Source organism: Octopus bimaculoides, chromosome 6, assembly GCF_046866305.1.
Source record: "Octopus bimaculoides isolate indiv1 chromosome 6, ASM4686630v1, whole genome shotgun sequence".
Taxonomy (NCBI): Eukaryota; Metazoa; Mollusca; class Cephalopoda; order Octopoda; family Octopodidae; genus Octopus; species Octopus bimaculoides.
The window spans coordinates 410,001-431,899 of NC_142933.1; the positions used below are offsets into that span (position 1 = coordinate 410,001).

General features: G+C 41.1%; 1 protein-coding gene across 1 annotated transcript in view; it reads left to right on the plus strand.

Annotated features, from left to right (window-relative positions):
- Positions 1-5,485: 5,485 nt before the first annotated feature.
- Positions 5,486-21,899, plus strand: part of LOC106872208 (protein kintoun) — a 39,947-nt gene continuing 23,533 nt past the window's right edge. Inside the window, exons 1-2 of the mRNA XM_014919116.3 lie at positions 5,486-6,002; positions 6,269-8,271. Coding sequence (XP_014774602.1) covers positions 6,541-8,271 — 1,731 coding nt within the window. The 5' untranslated portion in view covers positions 5,486-6,002; positions 6,269-6,540. The remainder of the gene's footprint in view (positions 6,003-6,268; positions 8,272-21,899) is intronic.

The window sequence follows — 21,899 nt, forward strand, 5'->3', positions numbered from 1 at the left end:
TGAGGACATACGTAAGCTCGCAAGGAATGAAGCCAGTATGCTCCGTTGGATGTGTAATGTCAATGTGAATACCCGTCAGAGTGTAAGTATCTTGAGAGAAAAGCTGAACATTAGAAGCATCAGTTGTGGTGTGCAAGAGAGACGATTGCGCTGGTATGGACATGTGGTGAGAATGGATGAGGATAGCTGCATGAAAAAGTGCCACACCCTAACAGTTGAGGGAACTCGTGGAAGAGGTAGGCCCAGGAAGACCTGGGCTGAGGTGGTGAGGCAAGACCTTCGTACATTGGGCCTCATCGAGGCGATGACTACTGACCGAGACCTTTGGAAATGTGCTGTGCGTGAGAAGACCCGGCAAGCCAAGTAAGATCGTTGCGAGTGCCCCTGGACTGGCTCTTGTGCGGGTGGCACATGAGATGCACCATTTTGAGCGTGGCCGTTGCCAGTACCGCCTGACTGGCTCCCGTAGGATTTTCGAGTGAGATCGTTGCCAGTGCCCCTGGACTGGCTTGTGCGGGTGGCACATAAAAGACACCATTTCGAGCGTGGCCGTTTTCGTGCGGGTGACACGTAAAAGCACCCACTACACTCTCTGAGTGGTTGGCATTAGGAAGGGCATCCAGCTGTAGAAACTCTGCCAAATTAGATTGGAGCCTGGTGTTGCCATCCGGTTTCACCAGTCCTCAGTCAAATCGTCCAACCCATGCTAGCATGGAAAGCGGACGTTAAACGATGATGATGATGATGTGTGTGTATATATATCATCATCACTTAACGTCCATGCTCCATGCTAGCATGGGTGGGACAGTACCACAAAAGCTGGGCAGGCCAAAGCCTGCACCAAGATTCTGTGTCTGTTTTGAGAGGATTTTTACAGCTAGATGCCCTTCCTAACACCAACCACTCATGCTTTTTACATGGCACAAGCACAGGTGAGTTCAGATTTGGCAAGGTTTTTACAGCTGGATGCCCTTCCAAACTTCAACCACTTTACAGTGTGGACTGGGTGCTTTCAAGTGGGACCTATACTGACAGGGTCACCAAGTACTTACATGACAAAACTTTTAAGAGTGGCGGAGGCATTGGAGGAGGTGATGATGAAATGACAATAGTGAGACAGATACAGGTGTCTTGCTGTAGAGGAAGTACAAGGTTACCTGGCCGGAGAGAGAAAGATCAGGAATGAAGACAGGGACAGGTGTGCTACCACAAAGAAAATACACAGTTGCCCAACCTGAAGGAAGTGCAGGAGAAGGTGAGAGAGAGAGAGGGGGGGAACCGCAGGATGGAGATGGTGGCAAAATGCCAGGCATACTCACAAGGAATGGGGATCAGAATATAAATGAAATGGTTGAGTAAAGGAAGAGAGAGATATAGATAGTGGCAAGAGCCAGGGCATACCCTTGAGGTTCAAATACCATAATATAAGTGACAGGATATTGCGAAGGGAGTGCGATTAAAGAGTGCAAGTAAGTGGTGAGAGACTTGGGTATATATAGAGTTGGAGGAGCTACTGGGTAGCAATGATGCAGAAGAACAGGGGTGTGAGGACAGGATTGGGGAGTGAGGGCTAGGCAAGGGATGAGAGCTAGGCTTTGTGAATGAGGGAGGAAATGCAAGAAAGAGATGTAGATTGGTTTGTTGGGGTAGGGTGAGGGAAAAGTTTTCTTGTGATGTGTGGGTGGAACACCCAGGCCGGGGGCTAGCAGACGGCAATAATAGAGCGAGACAAGGCATGTGGGTAGAATGCACAGGTTGGGGCCAAACAGAGAGCAATGATACAGTGGCATCAGGCCAAGAGGACAAGATTGAGGAGTGGGAGGTAATCATAGTACAAGAAGCGGAACTGTGAGGAAGAGAAGGGCTGTAGAGATGTAGTTTGGGTTGTTGTGGTAGAGTGTGTGAGAGGTTTTCTACACAGCACTTCTAGAACTCAGTTTTGCTGATGTGGGCGGGTTTTCTCAAGAACTTCATATCACCAGACATCCCAGTCCATGGTCATTTCCTCCATGAGGTCCAACCTCCTGAGATTAGTCCTTACCACTTCATCCCATTTTAGATCACCTAAAGCTGCATCCTAACATCATCATCATCATTTAACGTCTGTTACCCATGCTGGCATGGGCTGGCATACTGGAAGGCTGTACCAGACTCCAGTCTGATTTGGAATGGTTTTCTATGGTTGGATGCCCTTCCTAATGCCAACCACTCTGAGAGTGTAATGAGTGCTTTCAGATTCCACCATCACAGGTGCCATTTGCATGACACCAGGGTGCTTTTACATGCCGCCGGCACAGGTGCCAATTTGTGTGACACTGGTATCTACCACAATTGTGATTTTGCTTAGCTTGATGGGTTTTCTTCTCAAGCACAACATAATGCCAAAGGTCACAGTCATTGCCTCTGTGAGGCCCAACACTTATAAGGAACTCAGCCACTTTGCCTCCGTGAGGTCCAACACACAAAAGGTGCTCTTTATATGCTACCAGCAAGGGTGCACTTGGCTTGACAGGCCCTCTCAAGAACATAATACAAATTATCACAACAAACCCACCCTTACTGTGGAGGTTGAATTTTCATGCAGAAGCATTAAGGCATACCTGCTGAATGGACTTTATAACAGTGAGACCATATTTTATGAGGCAGAGATCAAATCTATAAGTGCAAACCAGGACACCAGCCTAAATCAATATATTGGACTGATAAAAGAATTCTACAACTATACTTATTCTTTCAGAAACTTCAAAAATTGGAAAATAACAAAGCTTACAAACTACATCTGGCAGTTAAAAGAAAATGGTACAGTGTGTGACATTAATTGGAAGGTCACCAAGAAATCCTGACCCAGACCAAGTATGAATACTACCAAGATGCTAGAACTGCTTGGCAGAAAGAAACATAACCCTAAGGAATTTATGGAAACCATGCTTGTAGCTTAATGCCAAGACAAAGTGTTGCTGAAAATTGTGATGAACAATCAATGATAAAGATCTTATGTAATCCAAGATGGTAATCCAATTGTAAAATTCTACATGTCCCAAACTATTTTCCAAAGTGTAGGGAACTCCAAGAATTAACATATTGGTGCACATTGATAAGCACTGAGATACACTATATATTTATATGTATGTGTGTGTGTGTATTTATATATATATATACATATGTATGTATGTATATTTGTGTGTGTGTGCATATATAATCATCATCTTCATCATCGTTTAACGTCCGCTTTCCATGCTAGCATGGGTTGGACGATTTGACTGAGGACTGGTGAACCAGATGGCTACACCAGGCTCCAATCTGAGCTGGCAATGTTTCCACAGCTGGATGCCCTTCCTAACGCCAACCACTCAGAGAGTGTAGTGGGTGCTTTTACGTGCCACCGGCAAGTGGGCCAGTCAGGCGGTACTGGCAACAGCCACACTCAGGTGATGTTTTTGTCGTGCCACCTGCACAGGTGTTTTGCTTGACGAGGAATGCTTGGATGACATGAGTGGAATAAGCGGATGCATTGTCATGGTGGAGCTGCCAGTTCTTTGCTACCCACATGTTGGGTCGTTTGCACCACACAGCTTCATGAAGGCAACAAAGAACCTCCAGGTAGAATTCTTTGTTAATTGTCTGGCCACAATGTGGCTCACTGTCCACTGAGGTATGGCCATCTTTGAACTGGTTGTACCACTTCTTTATTTGTGTTTTTCCCATAGCATCATCTCCAAAGGCCTCCTGAATCTTCTAAATAGTCTGGGCTTGCGTATCACCAAGTTCTTGGCAGAATTTGGTACAGTATCTTTGCTCAATGCACTTGGGTCACCTTGACTCAAAAAGGAAAATCAGACAGCACATTCTTCACATCTGTACTCAATGCATCACTGTGGGCAAATGGTGCAACATACAGACATGGAAATTTTTGCACATGCTCAGGAATACCCATGCAGATTCTGCTCAAGTATTATTATTTTGTGCAAAAAAAATCAAGGTGAGATACTTGGTGGCACGTAAAAAGCACCATCCGAACATGGCTAATCCCAGCGCCACCTTGACTGGCTTCTGTGTAGGTGGCACGTAAAAAGTAAAAAGCACCCACTACACTCTCGGAGTGGTTGGCGTTAGGAAGGACATCCAGCTGTAGAAACATTGCCAGATCAGATTGAAGCCTGGTGCAGTCTCCTGGCTTCCCAGATCCCAGTCGAACCGTCCAACCCATGCCAGTGTGGAAAACGGACGTTAAACGATGATGATGATGATGATGATGATATATCACAGAGGCAACGACCATGACCTTTGGCATTATGTCGTGGTTGAGAAGAAAACCCATCAAGCCAAACAAAATCGCTGTTCTGGCAGATACTGGTGTCACACAAATTGGCACCTGTACCGGTGGCATGTAAATGCACCCTAGTGTCACGCAAATGGCACCTGTGCTGGTGGCACATAAAAGCATCCGTTACACTCTCGGAGTCGTTGGCATTAGGAAGAGCATCCAGCTGTAGAAAACCATGCCAAATCAGTCAAACTGTCCAACCCATGCCAGCATGGACAATGGACATTAAATGATGATAATGATGATGATGAATATATACATTTGGGCTTCTTTCAGTTTCTGTCTACAAAATCTACTAATGCGGCTTTGGTCAGCCTGAGGCTATAGTAGAAGACACTTGCCCAAGGTGCCATGCCATGGAATTGAACCGGGAACCATGTGGTTGGGAAGCAAGCTTCTTACCACACAGCCACGCCTGTACTTAAAAATATATAAAAGAATACAAGAGGGGTTTAACACCTATTCATGTTGTTTTTTCATACCTATGCTGCACATAGAACCAACCCTGCGCCTGATTTAAGGTTTAAATAGGATTTAGTGCTGACATATCTACAGTATCCTACCAACACGTGATTGTTTTACTTTACTGCGAACCTGTACTTAGCTATTTCTGGTGGCCTACCTGTTGATAAGCTTACATTCTAATGAATTCTATAACCAATCTATATATATATGTGTGTGTGTGTGTGTATGCATGAATGTCATTACTCAGTTTTATTTCAAGATCTCTTATCAATAGAGAGCTGGTTTCTAACCTAGATCCGAGGGTCCTTCACAGAAATTTCAACATCGACAGGGTGTGTATGTATGTATGTATGTATGTATACATGCAGATTTGTATGGTTTTGATTTATGTATGTGCGTATGCCTGTCTGTCTGTATGTGTGTGTATACATACACGCACACAACACACATGTGTGTATGCTTGTGTGTGTGTGTGAGTGTGCCTGTGGTGCATTTTCTTATATACTTTAACGATATATATATATTATATTATATATATATATATCGTAAATGCGAAAATGCACGACGCACACAATTTATGTATTACAAAAATCAGTATTATCTATATTTTCCACCGATGTATCCTTGTTCTTTTCTTACTAATCTATTTTCTGTCGAGGCGTGTTTACTTGACAGGACGCCAAAATGCCTTTGAAACCCGATATCTCTAAGCAAGTGCTACTGAGGAAAACAAAAACATAGCAACCGACATCACCCGGTCTCGTTCCTCACAACCGGAAGTCATCGACTTTTTTTGTTATACGAGTCGTGTACATATAACAACAAAAAAATATAATGAATTGTTTTAATTCAGCGTGAAACCTTTGTGTTTTTTTTAAACCAGGAAACAGAATATATAATGCCATTTATTTTCATTTTAAAGACTGTACTAAAGGAAGGAAAATAATACTAAGCAGCAGGAATACTATAGAATCTGACTTCTGAGTGTCGTTCACCCAGGCCGTCTCTTTACAACTGTATAATATATTCTAACATTATATTATATTATATTATATTATATATATATACACACATTATATATATATATATATATATAATGTCATATTCCTGAATCTGCCAGTTGACTACGAGAAGCGTATTCATGTTTTTAAATTAAAACTAACCAGCAACTAGATGTGGGTTTACCGAAACCTAAATCTGATAAATGAATACGGTAAGGGGTTTCCAAATTATCGTCTTTGATGAGAGTAATTTGCATAATAGGGATTTTTAAAATCTTTTTTCATTGAAAGTTTTTAGTGGAGACCTTTTTGACATTTTTAGTTACTTTTAAGGATATTTGATTTGTTTATTTTAAACTTATAATAAAGCTACACTATTTTATTTAAATTCGTTAAGAAAATACCGAATACACTTTAAATAAAACAACTCCTAACGATGGAAGCGATATACAAATGATTTATTTCTTTATAATTTCAGGGTTAAATTGAACTTTTTGAAATGGATTTGACGTTTGAATGTAAACGAAACCGGGTAGAGGTGAGGTAAATATTAACCAATGGACATCAATTATTTGCTGTGAGTGCGTTCTACAATAGCAGAGCCGCACTTCCGTTGCTATGTAGATTTGATGGTACCTTAGAAGACAAACAAAATCTGACACGTTGAGGGGAAGACAACAGACTATTTTTGTTGAAGATTGCCTTGTTATGTTGTAGCCCCGTTATTATTTTCACAGTATTCATTAAATAATGTCTGGGGAAGATCGCAAGAAGCTCGATATGACTCCAGAAGAGATGAAACGGTTTGGGGAGGCGATGAAAAAGGAAGAATTCAGAAAATTACTCGCAGAGTATGCCGAAGAAATATCAAATCCCGAAAACCGCAAAAAGTATGAAGAGGAGATTACACAACTAGAAAATGAAAGAGGTATGGATATAAAATTCATTACTCCTGAACCAGGCCATGTTATAAAATCACTTATTAATAACAAGAAAAAGGCTTTTATAAATATCTGCAAAAATGAAAACATTGGGAAGCCAACATTTACTAAAGAGAATGGCCCTGACCGTTTTGGAATCAACTGGGCAATCCCCCATTCTTTAGCTAGACCTCGCGAAGACTTCGATCTCAAAGGTGAAAAATGCTTTGTGTATGATGTCGTGTTTCACCCAGACACTTACCGAATGGCACAGTCTAACTCTAAATTTAAAAAGCTAGTACACGATACAGCGATAGAAGCAATTGAGGAACATTTTAGTGTCACACTGGATAAAAAGATAAGTACACCCAAAGTGAAAAACAATTTCAAAGGAGTTAGAACTCCTACTGTGATTCGAACCCGGCGAGAAAGTGGATCGACCAAAACCGCAGACGACTCTGACAGCATTTTGAACAGTATGCCTTATCCATATGACCCTAATAAGACAACCAAAGAATTAACTAAGGAATGGGTGGAAAAAAAAGGTAAAACACGCTCGTCCAAGAGACTAGCTGAAGCTAAGAAGAAAGATACGTCAGAGACAAAATCCTCAAAATCAGAAACTGAATCCAAAGAAACATTACAGGAGGACCAGACTGAAAGAACAACCGTCTCCACAGAATCCTCAACCCTTCCAAGTTCCCCTGTCGTTCCCAAGTATTGTATTTTACATCGTTCTGCACTAGATATCCAAGACTTTTCAAACGTCTCTGATGCAAAGTCTAGTACCAGACCCAAAGAACTTGTTGTATCTATTGACTTGCCTCTATTGAGATCTGCAAATACCATTGATTTAGATATTGTTGATAATCACATTATGTTGAAGTGTACAACCCCAGCATCATATGAACTGGATCTGAAGTTACCATATCCAGTTGACGAAGCTAATGGCACTGCCAAATTTGATAAGTGTAAAAGTGTATTAAATGTGATACTTCCTGTGATTGCTGCTCAGCCGGAGAATCTACCTTTTAGTTCAATTCCCAGTTATGCAACTTCAAGTGACAATGAAGCTGATGTAGATCGAGGCAACTCAGTAGATGAAGGTTCTGAACAATGTGATTCAGAGATTTCTGTCCAAGAAAATGATGATGCCAACGTACAGCCAAATGATGTTGCTATGATTCCTGAAACGGGTATAGATGAGGACAACTCAAATTCTTTGTTTTTCTTGCCACTGTGCCAGCTTCCTAATTTTCGCTATTTCCAAGATCAAGAAGCAGTCACCTTTGTCATTGATGTTGCTAATGTCCTTTCAAATAGTATTGTCCAAAAACACCCAGAACCTCACCTCTATGACATAATGTTCTCTTCTCAAGGCTCTGGCTGTTTTCCATTGTATTATCGTCTCTATATTGAATTCCACCAGGGCTGCTCAGTATGTCCTACTAATGAGACGGACGTGTCACCTAGCAATCTAGTTGTGCTGTTACCAAAGGACAAACAACATTGTAGCTTGTGGGAAGGTTTTTTTGCTTCTTGTGATGGCAACACCTTTGAGGTAAGTTATCATGATTTTATAACTTATTAGAAACTGTATGAAAAGTGTTTTGAGTGATTTAATGAATTGCAAAAACAATTTAATCATAATTACATGAAGATTATTATCATTCTCTTTTAAAAACATCCAATTGCATCTTTTTAGACCATCAAATCCCACTGAACTTACCTGCTATCATTATATCATTGGATTGTCTTCTCCCCCTCGTTCTCTCTAACCCCCCTTAACTGCTCTCTTGTCAGGTAAGTGAAGTAGAAATATATATTTTTTTAATGTCTTGAGTGACCAGCATAATGTCACTGGTAGGTTACTAAAACTGCGCCTCTCCATTTGAGAAAATGGCATCCTGTTCATTCACAGTATTTAAATGCAACTTGTCAACAGATAATAATTACCATCATTATCTCCTTAAATTTCTAAGTTTTCAGAATTCCTTTATATCCTCTTCATTTGCTGCTGGCAGCATTTACTAAAATATGTCGATAACCTCAGTCATCTAACTGTACAAAATGTCATATCATTTAGTATATCTGGACACACAAGCCTACGTGTGAGCATTCATCCCACTAGAACTCATCATCATCGTCATCCAGTGTTTTAACAGGGGTGGCCGGATCTACCTCAATGCCATAGCAACTGCCCTCACACCATTTCGCCATCTTGCCCAGTGTTGGGCGTCCTCCCTTCTCAAGCCAACCCTCCCAATCTCCTCCTCCACCTGTCCTCTCCACGTTTTCTTCGGTCTACCTCGCTTTCTTGGTCCATTTACCTCAAACTCAAGCACCCTCCTCAGAACATGCCCATACCACCACACTCCATTCACCCTTGCCAGCCGTTCCACCGTTTCCTCCAACCCCAGCATCCCCATCAAGTCCTCTGTCCTCCTCTTATCAAACAACTTCACTCCACACATTTCTCTCACTATTACTCTAGTAACCAAATTTCCTTCAAACCACTCACTACTATTTTACATAAATTTACATAAAGAATATCCAATATATTCTTGTCCTTGATATACAGAAGATTCCCCCTAAAGGTAAACTATCATTGATAGGGCTGACCTGGGTCTCAACAAAAACAGAAAAACCCTTGGTACATTGTTGGGTCACTTGCTTATTATTTTCAAAGATGGTTCTAATTCAAAGCTACTCTTTTTCCAGTTCTTCTGCTATATCCTGGGTTCCCAGCGACCCTATTTTCCAAATATCCAATCTCATTCTGTTGACATTCTGAATAATTAAATTTCTGATTGCTATCTCTGTCAGAATCCAGCTCGTCCTTCATATTCCCTTTGACTTTGAATCATTCCATATTCTTTTGTAAACATCCTTTACTTTCAAAGTGATTCTGTCACACACCTGAGCACTGGTAAACAACAAGTTCATTATTATTCTTTATTTATCTATCGTCAACAAACAAGGCGGTGAAACAAATAAAAGAATAAAAACCTGCCTCTTTTTGTCCTAAACCTCTTCTAGTGACATCAAAATCTTGATTGATGTTGAGTAAGCTCCCTTGTTTCAGTACTCTTGAAATACCTTTTACCGTTCAGGTGGGGATAATCAACAAAAATAAATATATATAATACTGTATTATTAATAAATAAAATTATAAACAGAAGTTGTTTTAAATTGTAAAAGCCTTCCACCCTTTGGTAATTGGGTGGGAGACGACATATTTAATAGTAAATGGATCAAGTGAATTATGAAGATGTGTAACCCAGGTGAGCCCTAGTTGAGGAGATCTATGATGAAAAGCTCCAGCAGAACAAACAACTTTTCTTTCAATGCCTTGCACATATGGGAGTACATGATCCAATGTGCCCTTCACATTTTTTAAAGATAGCAGGGTGTGATTTGAAGGAGATTTAGCAACTATTTGTAGAATATTGAATGCAGTATAGAGGCTTATTAATTTTTTGTGAATTATTTGAATAATAATAAACTTGTTGTACACAGTGCTGAGACGCACTGCAACTTATCAGAAAAAGTAAGCAAAAGGCAGAGAGCTGGCAGAAACGTTAGCACGCCAGGCGAAGTGCTTAGCGATATTTCGTCTGCCGCTACGTTCTGAGTTCAAATTCCGCCGAGGTTGACTTTGCCTTTCATCCTTTCGGGGTCGATAAATTAAAGTACCAGTTACGCACTGGGGTCGATATAATCGACTTAATTCCTTTGTCTGTCCTCTATGTTTAGCCCCTTGTGGGCAATAAATAAATAAGAAAAAGTAAGCAAAAGTGCATGTACTGTGCATGGAATAATGCATGGGAAGTGAACCCTGAACGAGTCGTTTGAAAAAAGAAAGGTGGGGGATATCAAGTGTATTGTTGGCGAATTTTAGGAAGTATGGAAGTTTTGAAGGATGTCATTAATATTTGCAACAAACAACAGGGATCCAAGAATGGATATGGAATCCCTGTGATACACCAGACGTCCACTCATAGGGTGAAGAATGTCATCCTAGAACTGTGATTACCTCTTTTTGCCCCAAAACGACAGACTTCAACCAGTTATAAAGATCATCTTTCACACCCATTGCAGACAGTTTTGCCATAAATCATTTGTGTGGCACAGAATTGAGGGCTTTAGCAAAGTCAAGATGGATAACATCTATCCATGATCTGCCATCAGTGATTCGGGTAGTCTTCAAGAAACTGAATGAGTTGGACACAGCAGCTGGAGTTAAGGGTAAATCCAAATTGTGAGGGTTGAATAAGGCTGTGAGAGTTCCAGAAGTTTCAGACAGTTTTGGTAACGCTGAACTCCATCAGTTTGGTGATGCAGCTTGTAAGACTGACTGGACAATAGTTGACAGGTGATGTGCAATCATTCTTTTTGAAAAGAGGAATGAGGCTGGCAATTTTCCACTGCTCTTGGCTGATACAATTATTAAGGCAGAGTTGGAAGAAGAATGAAAACTGGTGCAAATGAAAGAACCTGCTGTGTACCCACTACACTCTCGGAGAGGTTGGCGTTAGGAAGAGCATCCAGCTGTAGAAACTCTGCCAAATCAGATTGTGCCATTTGGTTCACCAGTCCTCAGTCAAATCGCCCAACCCATGCTAGCATGGAAGGCAGACGTTAAACAATGATGATGATGATGATGATGATTATGCTGATAGTTTTACACTGACTCCACCATAGGTTCTCTTGTTATCATCTTCATTTAATACCAGTTTTCATGCTGACATGAATAAGATGGTTTGACAGGATTTGACAAGCTGCATTATGGAATCAAGCTGCAACATCAGCTTTGGCATATTTTCTGCAGTTGGATGTCTTTTGTCTGCCAACCACCTTACAGAGTGCATTGGGTGCTTTTTTTCTTGGCACTGACTAACTTAAAAGACAAGAAAAGAAAAAGACTCGTCAGCTGAATGGATGTGTATCTGAGAGGTCAGTGGCTTTATGCCAGCAGTTGAAGGTCCCAGTCTGAAGTATGATAGAGGTGTTTTGTTATAGGGAAGATAATGATGGTGGTGACAAGGTGCCAGAGCGTAATGTCAAGGTATAAGAAAGGGAGCATAAGAGAGAATACAGACAGAAGATGAGTGAGGGTGATCAAGTTCATAGTAGAAGAGAGTAAACAGATGGCTGGAGATGAGGTGACCATAAAATATTCACAACGTTTTACATCTAGTTTTCCATCTTTGCATATGTTGGATGCAGGGCTGTGTAGTCAGAAACAATTAAGGGATAGCTGGAGTCAGAGTCGGTAAAACTATACTGACTCTGATTCCGACTCACAACGTCTTTATTCTTTAATATAAACCAGTTGTAACATAAAGGCCGAGTCAAAGTACAAGCGTATGCACGTGCTTTATGAGATATGTAGACTACAATCATTTAATTACATAAAGAGGAGTCAGAGTCAGAGGGGCAAATAGTAGAGGAATCAGAGTCAAAGTTTTTTGTTTCAACTCCACAGCCATGGTTGGATGGGAATCTTCTTTAGCATTGCATTGACCATCACCACTTTACTTCTACTTGCTTTTCAGTCATCGTTTTTTTGGTCCTCTTCCACTTGGATTGTCTGGTATTTCTTCCTCTACATTCATCATCATCATTTAACCCTTTTGTTACCAACCCACCTGAAGCAGCTTCTGGCTCTGTAGTACAAATATCTTGTTTTCATAAGTTTTGAATTAAAATCTTCCACCAAACCTTAGTCACAATTTATGTTCTTAACACTAGCTGAATGATAACTAAGTTATTTTACTAAATTCTTTCTTATATTTAAAGTAATTGAAAGAAACACAGAGCATCTCAAAATAAATATGGTAACAGAAAGGGTTAATATCTGTTTTCCATGCTGGCATGAGTTGGATGCTTTGACAATCCAGTGAGCCGTGGGACTGCATTAGACTCTAGCTTTGGCTCGGTGTCTACAGTTGGATGCTTTTCCTAAAACTATTCTGAGTTCAAGACCAACTTTGAACTCCTGAGAGCATTAGGAAAACCAACTTTGCCCTTTGTCCTTCCAGGGTTGATAAAATAATACTAGTCAAAAAATGGGGCCCATTTAATTGACTTCTCTTTTACCCACCAATTATCATTAATTGTCAGAATCATTAGAGCACCTGACAAAATGTGATGTGTAGTTTAGTAATGGTCCTTTGCAATCTTTCGTTTAAATCCTGCCAAAGTCATTTATAGCCTTTGTGGAGTCAATAAAATAAAGAATCAATCAAGTGCTAGAGTCAATTTAATCAACAACCTACCTTTCAAATTTCAAAGACTGTGTCTGTGTTGGAAACATTATTAATTTCAAATTTTGGCACAAGGCCAGCAATTTCAGGAAAGGGAATAAGTTGATTGCATCATCCCCAGTATCCATCAACCTCAAAAGGATGAAAGGCAAAGTTAACCTCAGCGGAATTTGAACTCAGAACATAAAGACAGATGAAATGCCACTAAACACTTTGCTAAGTGTGCTAACAATTCTGCCAGCTTGCACCTTCCCATTACAAGATATTGGGTTCTACATAAAATTGTCAAGTAATATATTCCTGTGCTGGTGGCACATAAAAAGCACCATCCAAATGTGGCTGATGCCAGTACCCCCTGAATGGCTCTTGTGCTGGTGGCACGTAAAAAGCACCATTCAAACGTGGCCAATGCCAGTACCCGCTGACTGGCTCCCATGCTCGTGGCATGTAAGAAGCACCATCCGAACGTGATCAATGCCAGGCTCACCTGACTGGCTCCTGTGCCAGTGGTACATAAAAAGCACCCACTACACTCTCAGAGTGGTTGGCGTCAGGAAGGGCATCAAGCTGTAGAAACACTGCCAGATCAGATTGGTGCAGCCTACTGGCTTGCTAATCCTCAGTCAAACCGTCCAACCCATGCCAGCATAGAAAACGGACGCTAAACGATGATGATGATGGTGGGTATTTGATGAGTTGTGATGCCAGATTGATCTAAATGCAGGGGTCAACCAATGTGGGTGTTGTGCTTGTGTGTCTGATGTAAACAGTTTCATAAAAATAATTTTTAAAAAACTAGTCAACATGAAACAAGACACTACTTCAGAAAAACAATGTAATCTGCAAATCTCAGTGTAAACATTAACAGCTCAGTAGCTATGGATATCATCATCATCGTCAACATGTAATGTTCACTTTTCCATGCTTCATAGATCAGAGGGAATTTACTGAGGCAGGTTTTCTATGGCCAGACATACTTTTTTCACAGGACATTCAAATTGAATGACACCTGATGCTTCTTATGTCCAACTTTTCTCTCAGGGCACTTACACTCTGTCGTATATGCACACTGACAATTCACATCCAGTGAAGCATACTGGCTTCATTTCTTTCAAACCTACGCATGTCCTCAGCAGTCACAGCACATGTTTCACTGCTGGTTGGGAAGCAAGCTTCTTACCACACATCCCATGCTGGTGGCACGTACAAAGTACCATTTGAGCATGGCCGATGCCAGTGCCGCCCGACTGGCTCCCATGCTGGTGGCATGTAAAAAGCACCATTTGAGTGTGAGTCGTTGCCAGTGCCACCTGACTGGCTCCAGTGCTGCCTGACTGGCCCTGTGCCAATGGCACATAAAAAGCACCCACTACACTCTTGGAGTTGTTGGTGTTAGGAAGGGCATCCAACTGTAGAAACCTTGCCAGAACAATTTGGAGCCTGGGGCAGCCTCCCGGCCTGCCATTCCTCAGTCAAACCATCCAATCTGAGCCAGCATGGAAAGCGGACATTAAACGATGATGATGCACATAAAGCAGTCAACACACTTCTTCCATCAGTGTTGCAGTGCTTGGATCCCATTGGTGAAGAAGCTTTCATCCCGTTGGTCAAAAACAGTCATCAACAGCAGATATGACGTCATCATCACTGCAATATTGGTTCCTAGCCAAGCGGTTTTTTTTTTTCATGTTGGGAAATAGATGATAGTGAGCTGGGGCCAAATCAGGAGAATAAGGAGGGTGATCAACCAGTTCAAAGCCAGTCATGCACAGCAGCCATTGAAAGCAAGATTTCCATGCTGGAGCATTGTCCAAATGAAACAAGACCCCTTTCAGTAGTTTTTCTAGGCATTTGAGCTTGATAGTCTTTCGTAACTGTCTCGGCATGTTCGCCTAGTACTCTCCATTGATGGTATGACCCTTCTGGAGATAGTCAATAAACACAATGCCTTTTGCATCCCAAAAAGCTGAGGCCTTCACCTTCCCTGCAGATGAAATAAACTTGCCCTTCTTTGGAGCAGATAAGGAAAGGTGTTTCCACTGCATGGATTGTTTCTTTGTCTCTGGCTCAAAATGATGAATGCCAGTGCCCCTGGACTGGCTCTTGTGCAGGTGGCACATAAAATACACCATTTTGAGTGTGGTAGATGCCAGTACCGCCTGACTGGCCTTTCGTGCGGGTGACATGTAAAAGCACCCCCTACACTCTCGGAGTGGTTGGTGTTAGGAAGGGCATCCAGCTGTAGAAACTCTGCCAAATCAGATTGGAGCCTGGTGTCGCCTCCTGGTCCACCAGTCCTCAGTCAAATCGTCCAACCCATGCTAGCATGGAAAGCGGACGTTAAACGATGATGAAGCCAACACTCATCCTAGCTTAGAAAACATTTCAAGGAAACCAGCATCAGCTCGATCTGCCTCAAACAATGTCAGATTTTCCCATGATGTGATCAACCTGGTGCGCTTTTAACCAGGTGTCAGAAGATGTGGCACCCGCCAAGCGGAAACTTTCATCATGCTGAGTTCATAGTGCAGAATATCCTCAACGCTCTCACAGGATATGCTAATAGCATTGACTATTTGATTTATAGCTAATCACCTGTCGTCCATCACAATATGGTGAATATGATCAATGTTGTCCTTGTAGGTGGCAGTTGTAGGACATCCAAATGTTGGGTCATTTCCCTGCTCCTAAATTCAGCTGCCCACTTTTGCAATGTTGATAAAACTGAAAGTCAGGGTGTGTTGCATTCTGTTACTTAATAAATGAGAAAATTGTATTTTGAATACACAAACGACAAATAAAAAACATATAGCATAAATTGAGTGCACAAATGGACGGAAGACGCACACAGATGGTATGACTCAGTTTTGCACCATTAATGAGTAATAACATCTGGTTGTTAACAGATGAAGAATTAGGGACCTTCTGTATCTGTCTCCTGTCCATTTGTGCACTCAGTTTACGTCATACATTTTCTATTTGTCATTTGTGTATTTACAATACAATTTTCATACATATATATATATATATATATCATCATCATCGTTTAATGTCCGCTTTCCATGCTAGCATGGGTTGGACGATTTGACTGAGGACTGGCGAACCAGATGGCTGCACTCGGCTCCAATCTGATCTGACAGTTTCTACAGCTGGATGCCCTTCCTAACGCCAACCACTCCGAGAGTGTAGTGGGTGCTTTTACGGTACTGGCAACGGCCACGCTCAAAATGGTGTATTTTACATGCCACCTGCACAGGAGCCAGTCCAGCGGCACTGGCAACGATTTCGCTCAAATGTCTTTACATGTGCCACCAGCACAAGTGCCAGGAAGGTGATGCTAGGTACAGGTGCCATCATGATTTTGCTTTCGCTTTCCCCAACAGGTCTTCGCAAGCCAAGTTTAGTGTCCAATGAAGGAGACGACGTTGGCATGGGTGCCAGTCGTCGAATTTAGTTCGATTTCGATTTCACTTGCCTCCACAGGTCTTCACAAGTGGAGTCTATATATATATATATATATATATATATATATATGCACACACACTTACACATGAACATACATGTATATTATGTGTGTGTGGGTGTGTGCATGTCCACCCTTGTCTTGACATCCCACATTAGTTATAAATGGGTTGTTATCATGCAAACAAGTGGTGTCATTCATTTCCGATCCTCTGTGGAAATATATTTTGCCATAGGGAAAAAATACCTTGCTTAGAAACAGATGAGGGTTGGCAACAGGAAAGGCATCTGGAAAAGTGTACATTACAGTGATGATGATGACAATTATTATTATTATATATATATTACTGGTTTCCAATAATTTCCATCTACCATTGGTTCAGCATGAGGCATTACTACCAGGAAACCCCTGCCTTCAGTGCCAGACAGTAGAAATGAATCTCAAGTCATGTTGTCATGAAACAAACTTCTGAACCACACAACCAGGAAAACCTAATTAAGAATGATGAAACATTAGATGATGAGTAATCAGGAAGGTTGTGACAAACACAGCATGCAAGATTTACAGATTTCACAGTGGCTTCATCGAAGACATTTGGATATTTATGAAGAATGCGTAATCGATAAGCTGATGGTGGTTTAAGATTGAGTTTCTTATCAAGGTCTCTTCTTTTGTTAGACAAAGGATATCTAGGAATTCATTATAGAATGTGTCAGCAGAGTAGGATTTGAGGGAGGTTTGGCTGCTATTTCTCATCAGTCAAATGACTGCTAAGCAGGTCCATCATTAGCTTGCTTTCTCTATAGATGTGTATGTGTCTATACCCATCGATATATATATGGATATATATATATATATATATGTGAACTTAAGGCTAGTTAGAATATGTCTGTGAGATATTTCAGCTTCTAAAAGTAAATTCACTGCAGTTACCCTGGAGAAAAAATTCTCTCTTACAGTAAAAAGGTGTAAAAACACAACATCTGTCCAGTGCTGCTCCCTATCAGATTCCTAGACACTGCGTAAAGCTAGAAATGCAGCGTCTGGGAATCCAAAAGGAGGCACCACTGGACGGATATGGTGTTTTTACACCTTTTTCCACAGAGAGAATATTTTCACCATGGTAACTGCAGTGAATTTGCCTTTAGAAGTTGAAATATATCGCAAACATTTTAACTAACCTCAAGTTCACTATACCTAAATGCTGCTTGATGCTGATATCAACAAATCATCGTTGTCGTCATCATTTAACATCTGCTTTCCATGCTAGCATAGATTGGCCGGTTTGAATGAGGGCTGGCAAGCCAGAAGGCTGCACCAGGCTCCAATCTGATCTGGCAAAGTTTCTACAGCTGGATGCCCTTCCTAACGCCAACCACTCAGAGAGTGTAGTGGGTGCTTTTACATGCCACCAGTACAAAGGCCAGTCAGGCGGTACTGGCAAATAGCATGCTCAAATGGCGCTTCAAAAATATAAGGACACAAATCGTGTCTTATAGCCAGCTGGAGACAATGTCTCCTGGGGCTAAATTACAGCAACATTCGTCCTAAACCAGGACTGCCATGTTATGTTGGCAAACAATCTTTACTCCAGAAATGAAAGTGTCATTTAGTTTCTTGGTTCTTCCTCAGGATCATTCAGCATTTGCAGTGGAGTTAAACAGGGCTGTGTACTCACCTTCACCTTGTTTGGTGGTTTTTTTACTGTTATGCTGAATTATACCTTTGGGACATTAAATGATGCTGTTTACCTTCACATAGAATCAGATGAGAAATTGCTCAGTCTATCACGACTGAGCCTGAAAACCAAAGTATGCAAAAGATTCATTAGAGAGTTTGCAGATGATGCATCTCTGGCATGATACTCAGAGGAGCAACTTCAATGCCTCATGGGCAGTCTCATAAGAGCCTGTAAAGATTTTAGCTTTCATCTTAACCATCTGCCTGAAGAAGACAAATTTTTGTTTCCAAGACATTAACACTCTCCTACAACTACCATTGATGACTGTGAACTACAGGCAGTCCACAAGTTTATGTGTGTGTATACATATGTGTAATATATATATATATATATATATATATATATATATATGTTAATTCTCTAAATGAAGTATTAACAGTAACTGCACGATAAAGTGTAGTATATTGCCACTTAAGTGTGGCTGACCCCTAGGGGTGGATGTTACTGTTGCTTTTAGCCCCAGGAGGACATCTCCTCCAGCTGGCTTATCGACACACGACTGTGTCCTGTTTGCCAAGGGAGTTATCCCTCTCACCACGACCAGCAGCACGAACGTATCCGGATTTCAGGGTTATTTCCCTTCTTCGGCGTTCGACAGCTGATGACCTTGGTGAGAGAGAAAAACCTGGCAAAATCTTATATCTTCTTTTCCAGTGACATTCTTCACTGATATTGAAAAGGTGAAAACAAGCAATGGGGTCAGCCATGGGGTCAGCCACACTTAAGTGGCAATATACTACACTTTATCGTGCAGTTACTGTTAATACTTCATTTAGAGAATTAACATTGCTTGTTTTCACCTTTTCAATATCAGTGAAGAATGTCACTGGAAAAGAAGATATAAGATTTTGCCAGGTTTTTCTCTCTCACCAAGGTCATCAGCTGTCGAACGCCGAAGAAGGGAAATAACCCTGAAATCCGGATACGTTCGTGCTGCTGGTCGTGGTGAGAGGGATAACTCCCTTGGCAAACAGGACACAGTCGTGTGTCGATAAGCCAGCTGGAGGAGATGTCCTCCTGGGGCTAAAAGCAACAGTAACATCCACCCCTAGGGGTCAGCCACACTTAAGTGGCAATATACTACACTTTATATATATATATGTTTTCAATCTAATTTGGATTTTTTGCCATCAAATTTGATTGCAAAGAATCCAAACTAGATCAAAAACATATGTATATGTATATATATATATATATATATATATATATATATATGCATACACTCACGGAGTGGTTGGCATTAGGAAGGGTATCCAGCCCTAGAAATCATGCCAAATCAGACTGGTGTCTAGTGCAGCCCACCCAGCTTGTCAGCCCTGGTCAAACTGTCCAACCTATGCTAGCATGGACAATGGATGTTAAATGATAAGAGTGGGATGCACTTGCACATACACACACACACACACACACACATGCACACTAAAAACGTCCCAAACATAACACATATGCACCACATCAAAGAACTTTTTTGCAAATGCCAACTCATTTTGGCACCTGGTGCAGCTCCCCAGCTTACCGGTTTTCAGTGAAGCCATCCAACCCATGCCAGCATGGAAAGCAGACATTTATGATGTGTGTGTGTGTGTGTGTGTGTGCTGATGATCTTGCCCTCATAGCAGATTCCATATCAGAGCTAGAAGAGAAATTCCAAGGGTGGAAGCAAAACCTGGTATCTAAGGGCTTTAAGGTTAATTTAGCAAAGACTAAGGTCCTAGTGAGCAAGAAAACTGATGGGACTCTACCCCCCCCCCCTCAGGTAGGTGGCCCTGTTCGATTTGTAGGAAAGGTGTAGGCAGGAACTCCATGCGGTGTATCCAGTGTAAGCTATGGACACACAAGAAGTGCAGTGGATTAATAGGAAAGTTATCAGAGAAGATAATTTTCATATGTGGAAGATGCACAAGATCCATAAAAACTGTAGAGCCAAGGGAAATTGATTCTCTCAAATGCCCTGGTGGTACATTAGAGGTAGTAGATAACTTCTGCTATATAGGGGATCAAATTAGTAGATGGGGAGGATGAGCAGAGAGTGTGATAGCTAGAATAAGAACAGGATGGAGGAAATTCAGAGAGCTGTTACCTCTGTTGGCCACGAAATGGTTCTCTCTCCGAGTGAAAGGAAGATTGTATGATGCATTAATAGAGACAGAAATTCTACAGGGTGGTGAGACATGGGCCCTGAATGCAGAGGACATGCAAAGGTTAGAAAGGAATGACGATAGTATGCTCTGCTGGATGTGTAATGTAAGTGTACATGTTTGACAGAGTGCTAGTGTTTTGAAAGAGAAGTTAGGCATAAGAGGAATTGGTTGCTGTGTGCCAGAGAGAAGACTGTGCTGGTTTGGTCATGTGGTGTGGATGGATGCTGATATCTCAATAAGAAATGCCTATCTCTTGAAGTAAATGGGATGAAGTACAAAAGAATGTCTTCAGGATGCTGAACCTTTCAGGTGAGATGACAAAGGGCCAAGATGCCTGGTGCCTTGCTGTGCTCAAGAAGACCCATACCTCACAGCAGAAATATTAAGACTGGTCCCTCTGATGGTGAAAAGCATTCATGTTGGTTCCACGTAAAAGCCCCCCCCCCCCCCCGTGGTGCCACGTAAGAACACCCAGCACACTGTAAAGTGGTTGGCGTTAGGAAGAGCATCCAACCGTAGAAATCGTGCCAAATCAGATTGGGGGTCTATTGCAGCTCCCCAGCCTGACAGCTCTGGTCACACCTCCCAACCCATGCCAGGGTGGACAATGGACGTTGATGATGATGATGATGATGATATATAAAATCATGCCGAATATCAACGTGTTTTATTTTTAATACTATGTATGTGCTATTTCCACCTCCATCTTTAATATATATACATACATACATATATATATATATATATATATATATTATACCTTTTGATATATATATTAAAAGGTATAATCTTTTCATAATACGTTTATTTATGATTAATCTGATCGTAAAAACGTGCCTAGTTATCCGATGTCAACTTAACATTTAGCAAAGTACACGTAGTCTATATGTGGCGTGTGGTGTGTGTGTGTGCGTGCGCGCACTTCGTGATGTGAAGACACACCCCCTTTTTCTTGCTTTAGAAAGCAAAAGTATTTGGTTCAGCAGTCACAGCTAACACACTGAAGCTACTTGGGCTTACGTGTATTTTTTTTTTTGTGAAAAACACCAGGACCACTACTACTGCTACTGCTGCAGCAACAACAACAATACCAACTACAGTTTACGTTGATAGTCAATGATCCCATGTGCTGCTGTTTCTGTAACAGTTGCAGAGAAACAAATGTTTGAAGTCCCTTTTTAGCTGTAGACGCTTAACTTGGGAGACTCTGCCGACCAATGTTTGTTGATTGTAATAATAATATTATTTATATATGTGTGTTTATTGTTGAAGACACATTGTCTTGTAAACATTGATACCAATAATAATAAGAATTACAATGATAATGAAAAGGACGGTTGCTTTTAAATAATATAAACACAAAACAAAATTGTTGTAGCTATACATCCATATAGATTCATATATAACATATAGTATAGGCAAGCTGTTTGACTTCGCCTAAACAAATAGCAATAACTGCAGGAAAATAAATACAGAAAAATTTCTTGATCCCGTTAACCGTAAACACGAAAAGGATTGTTGTGGATCGTTGAGAAGACTTCTTTGTTAATTACTGATTTCAAAAAAGGTAAGAGA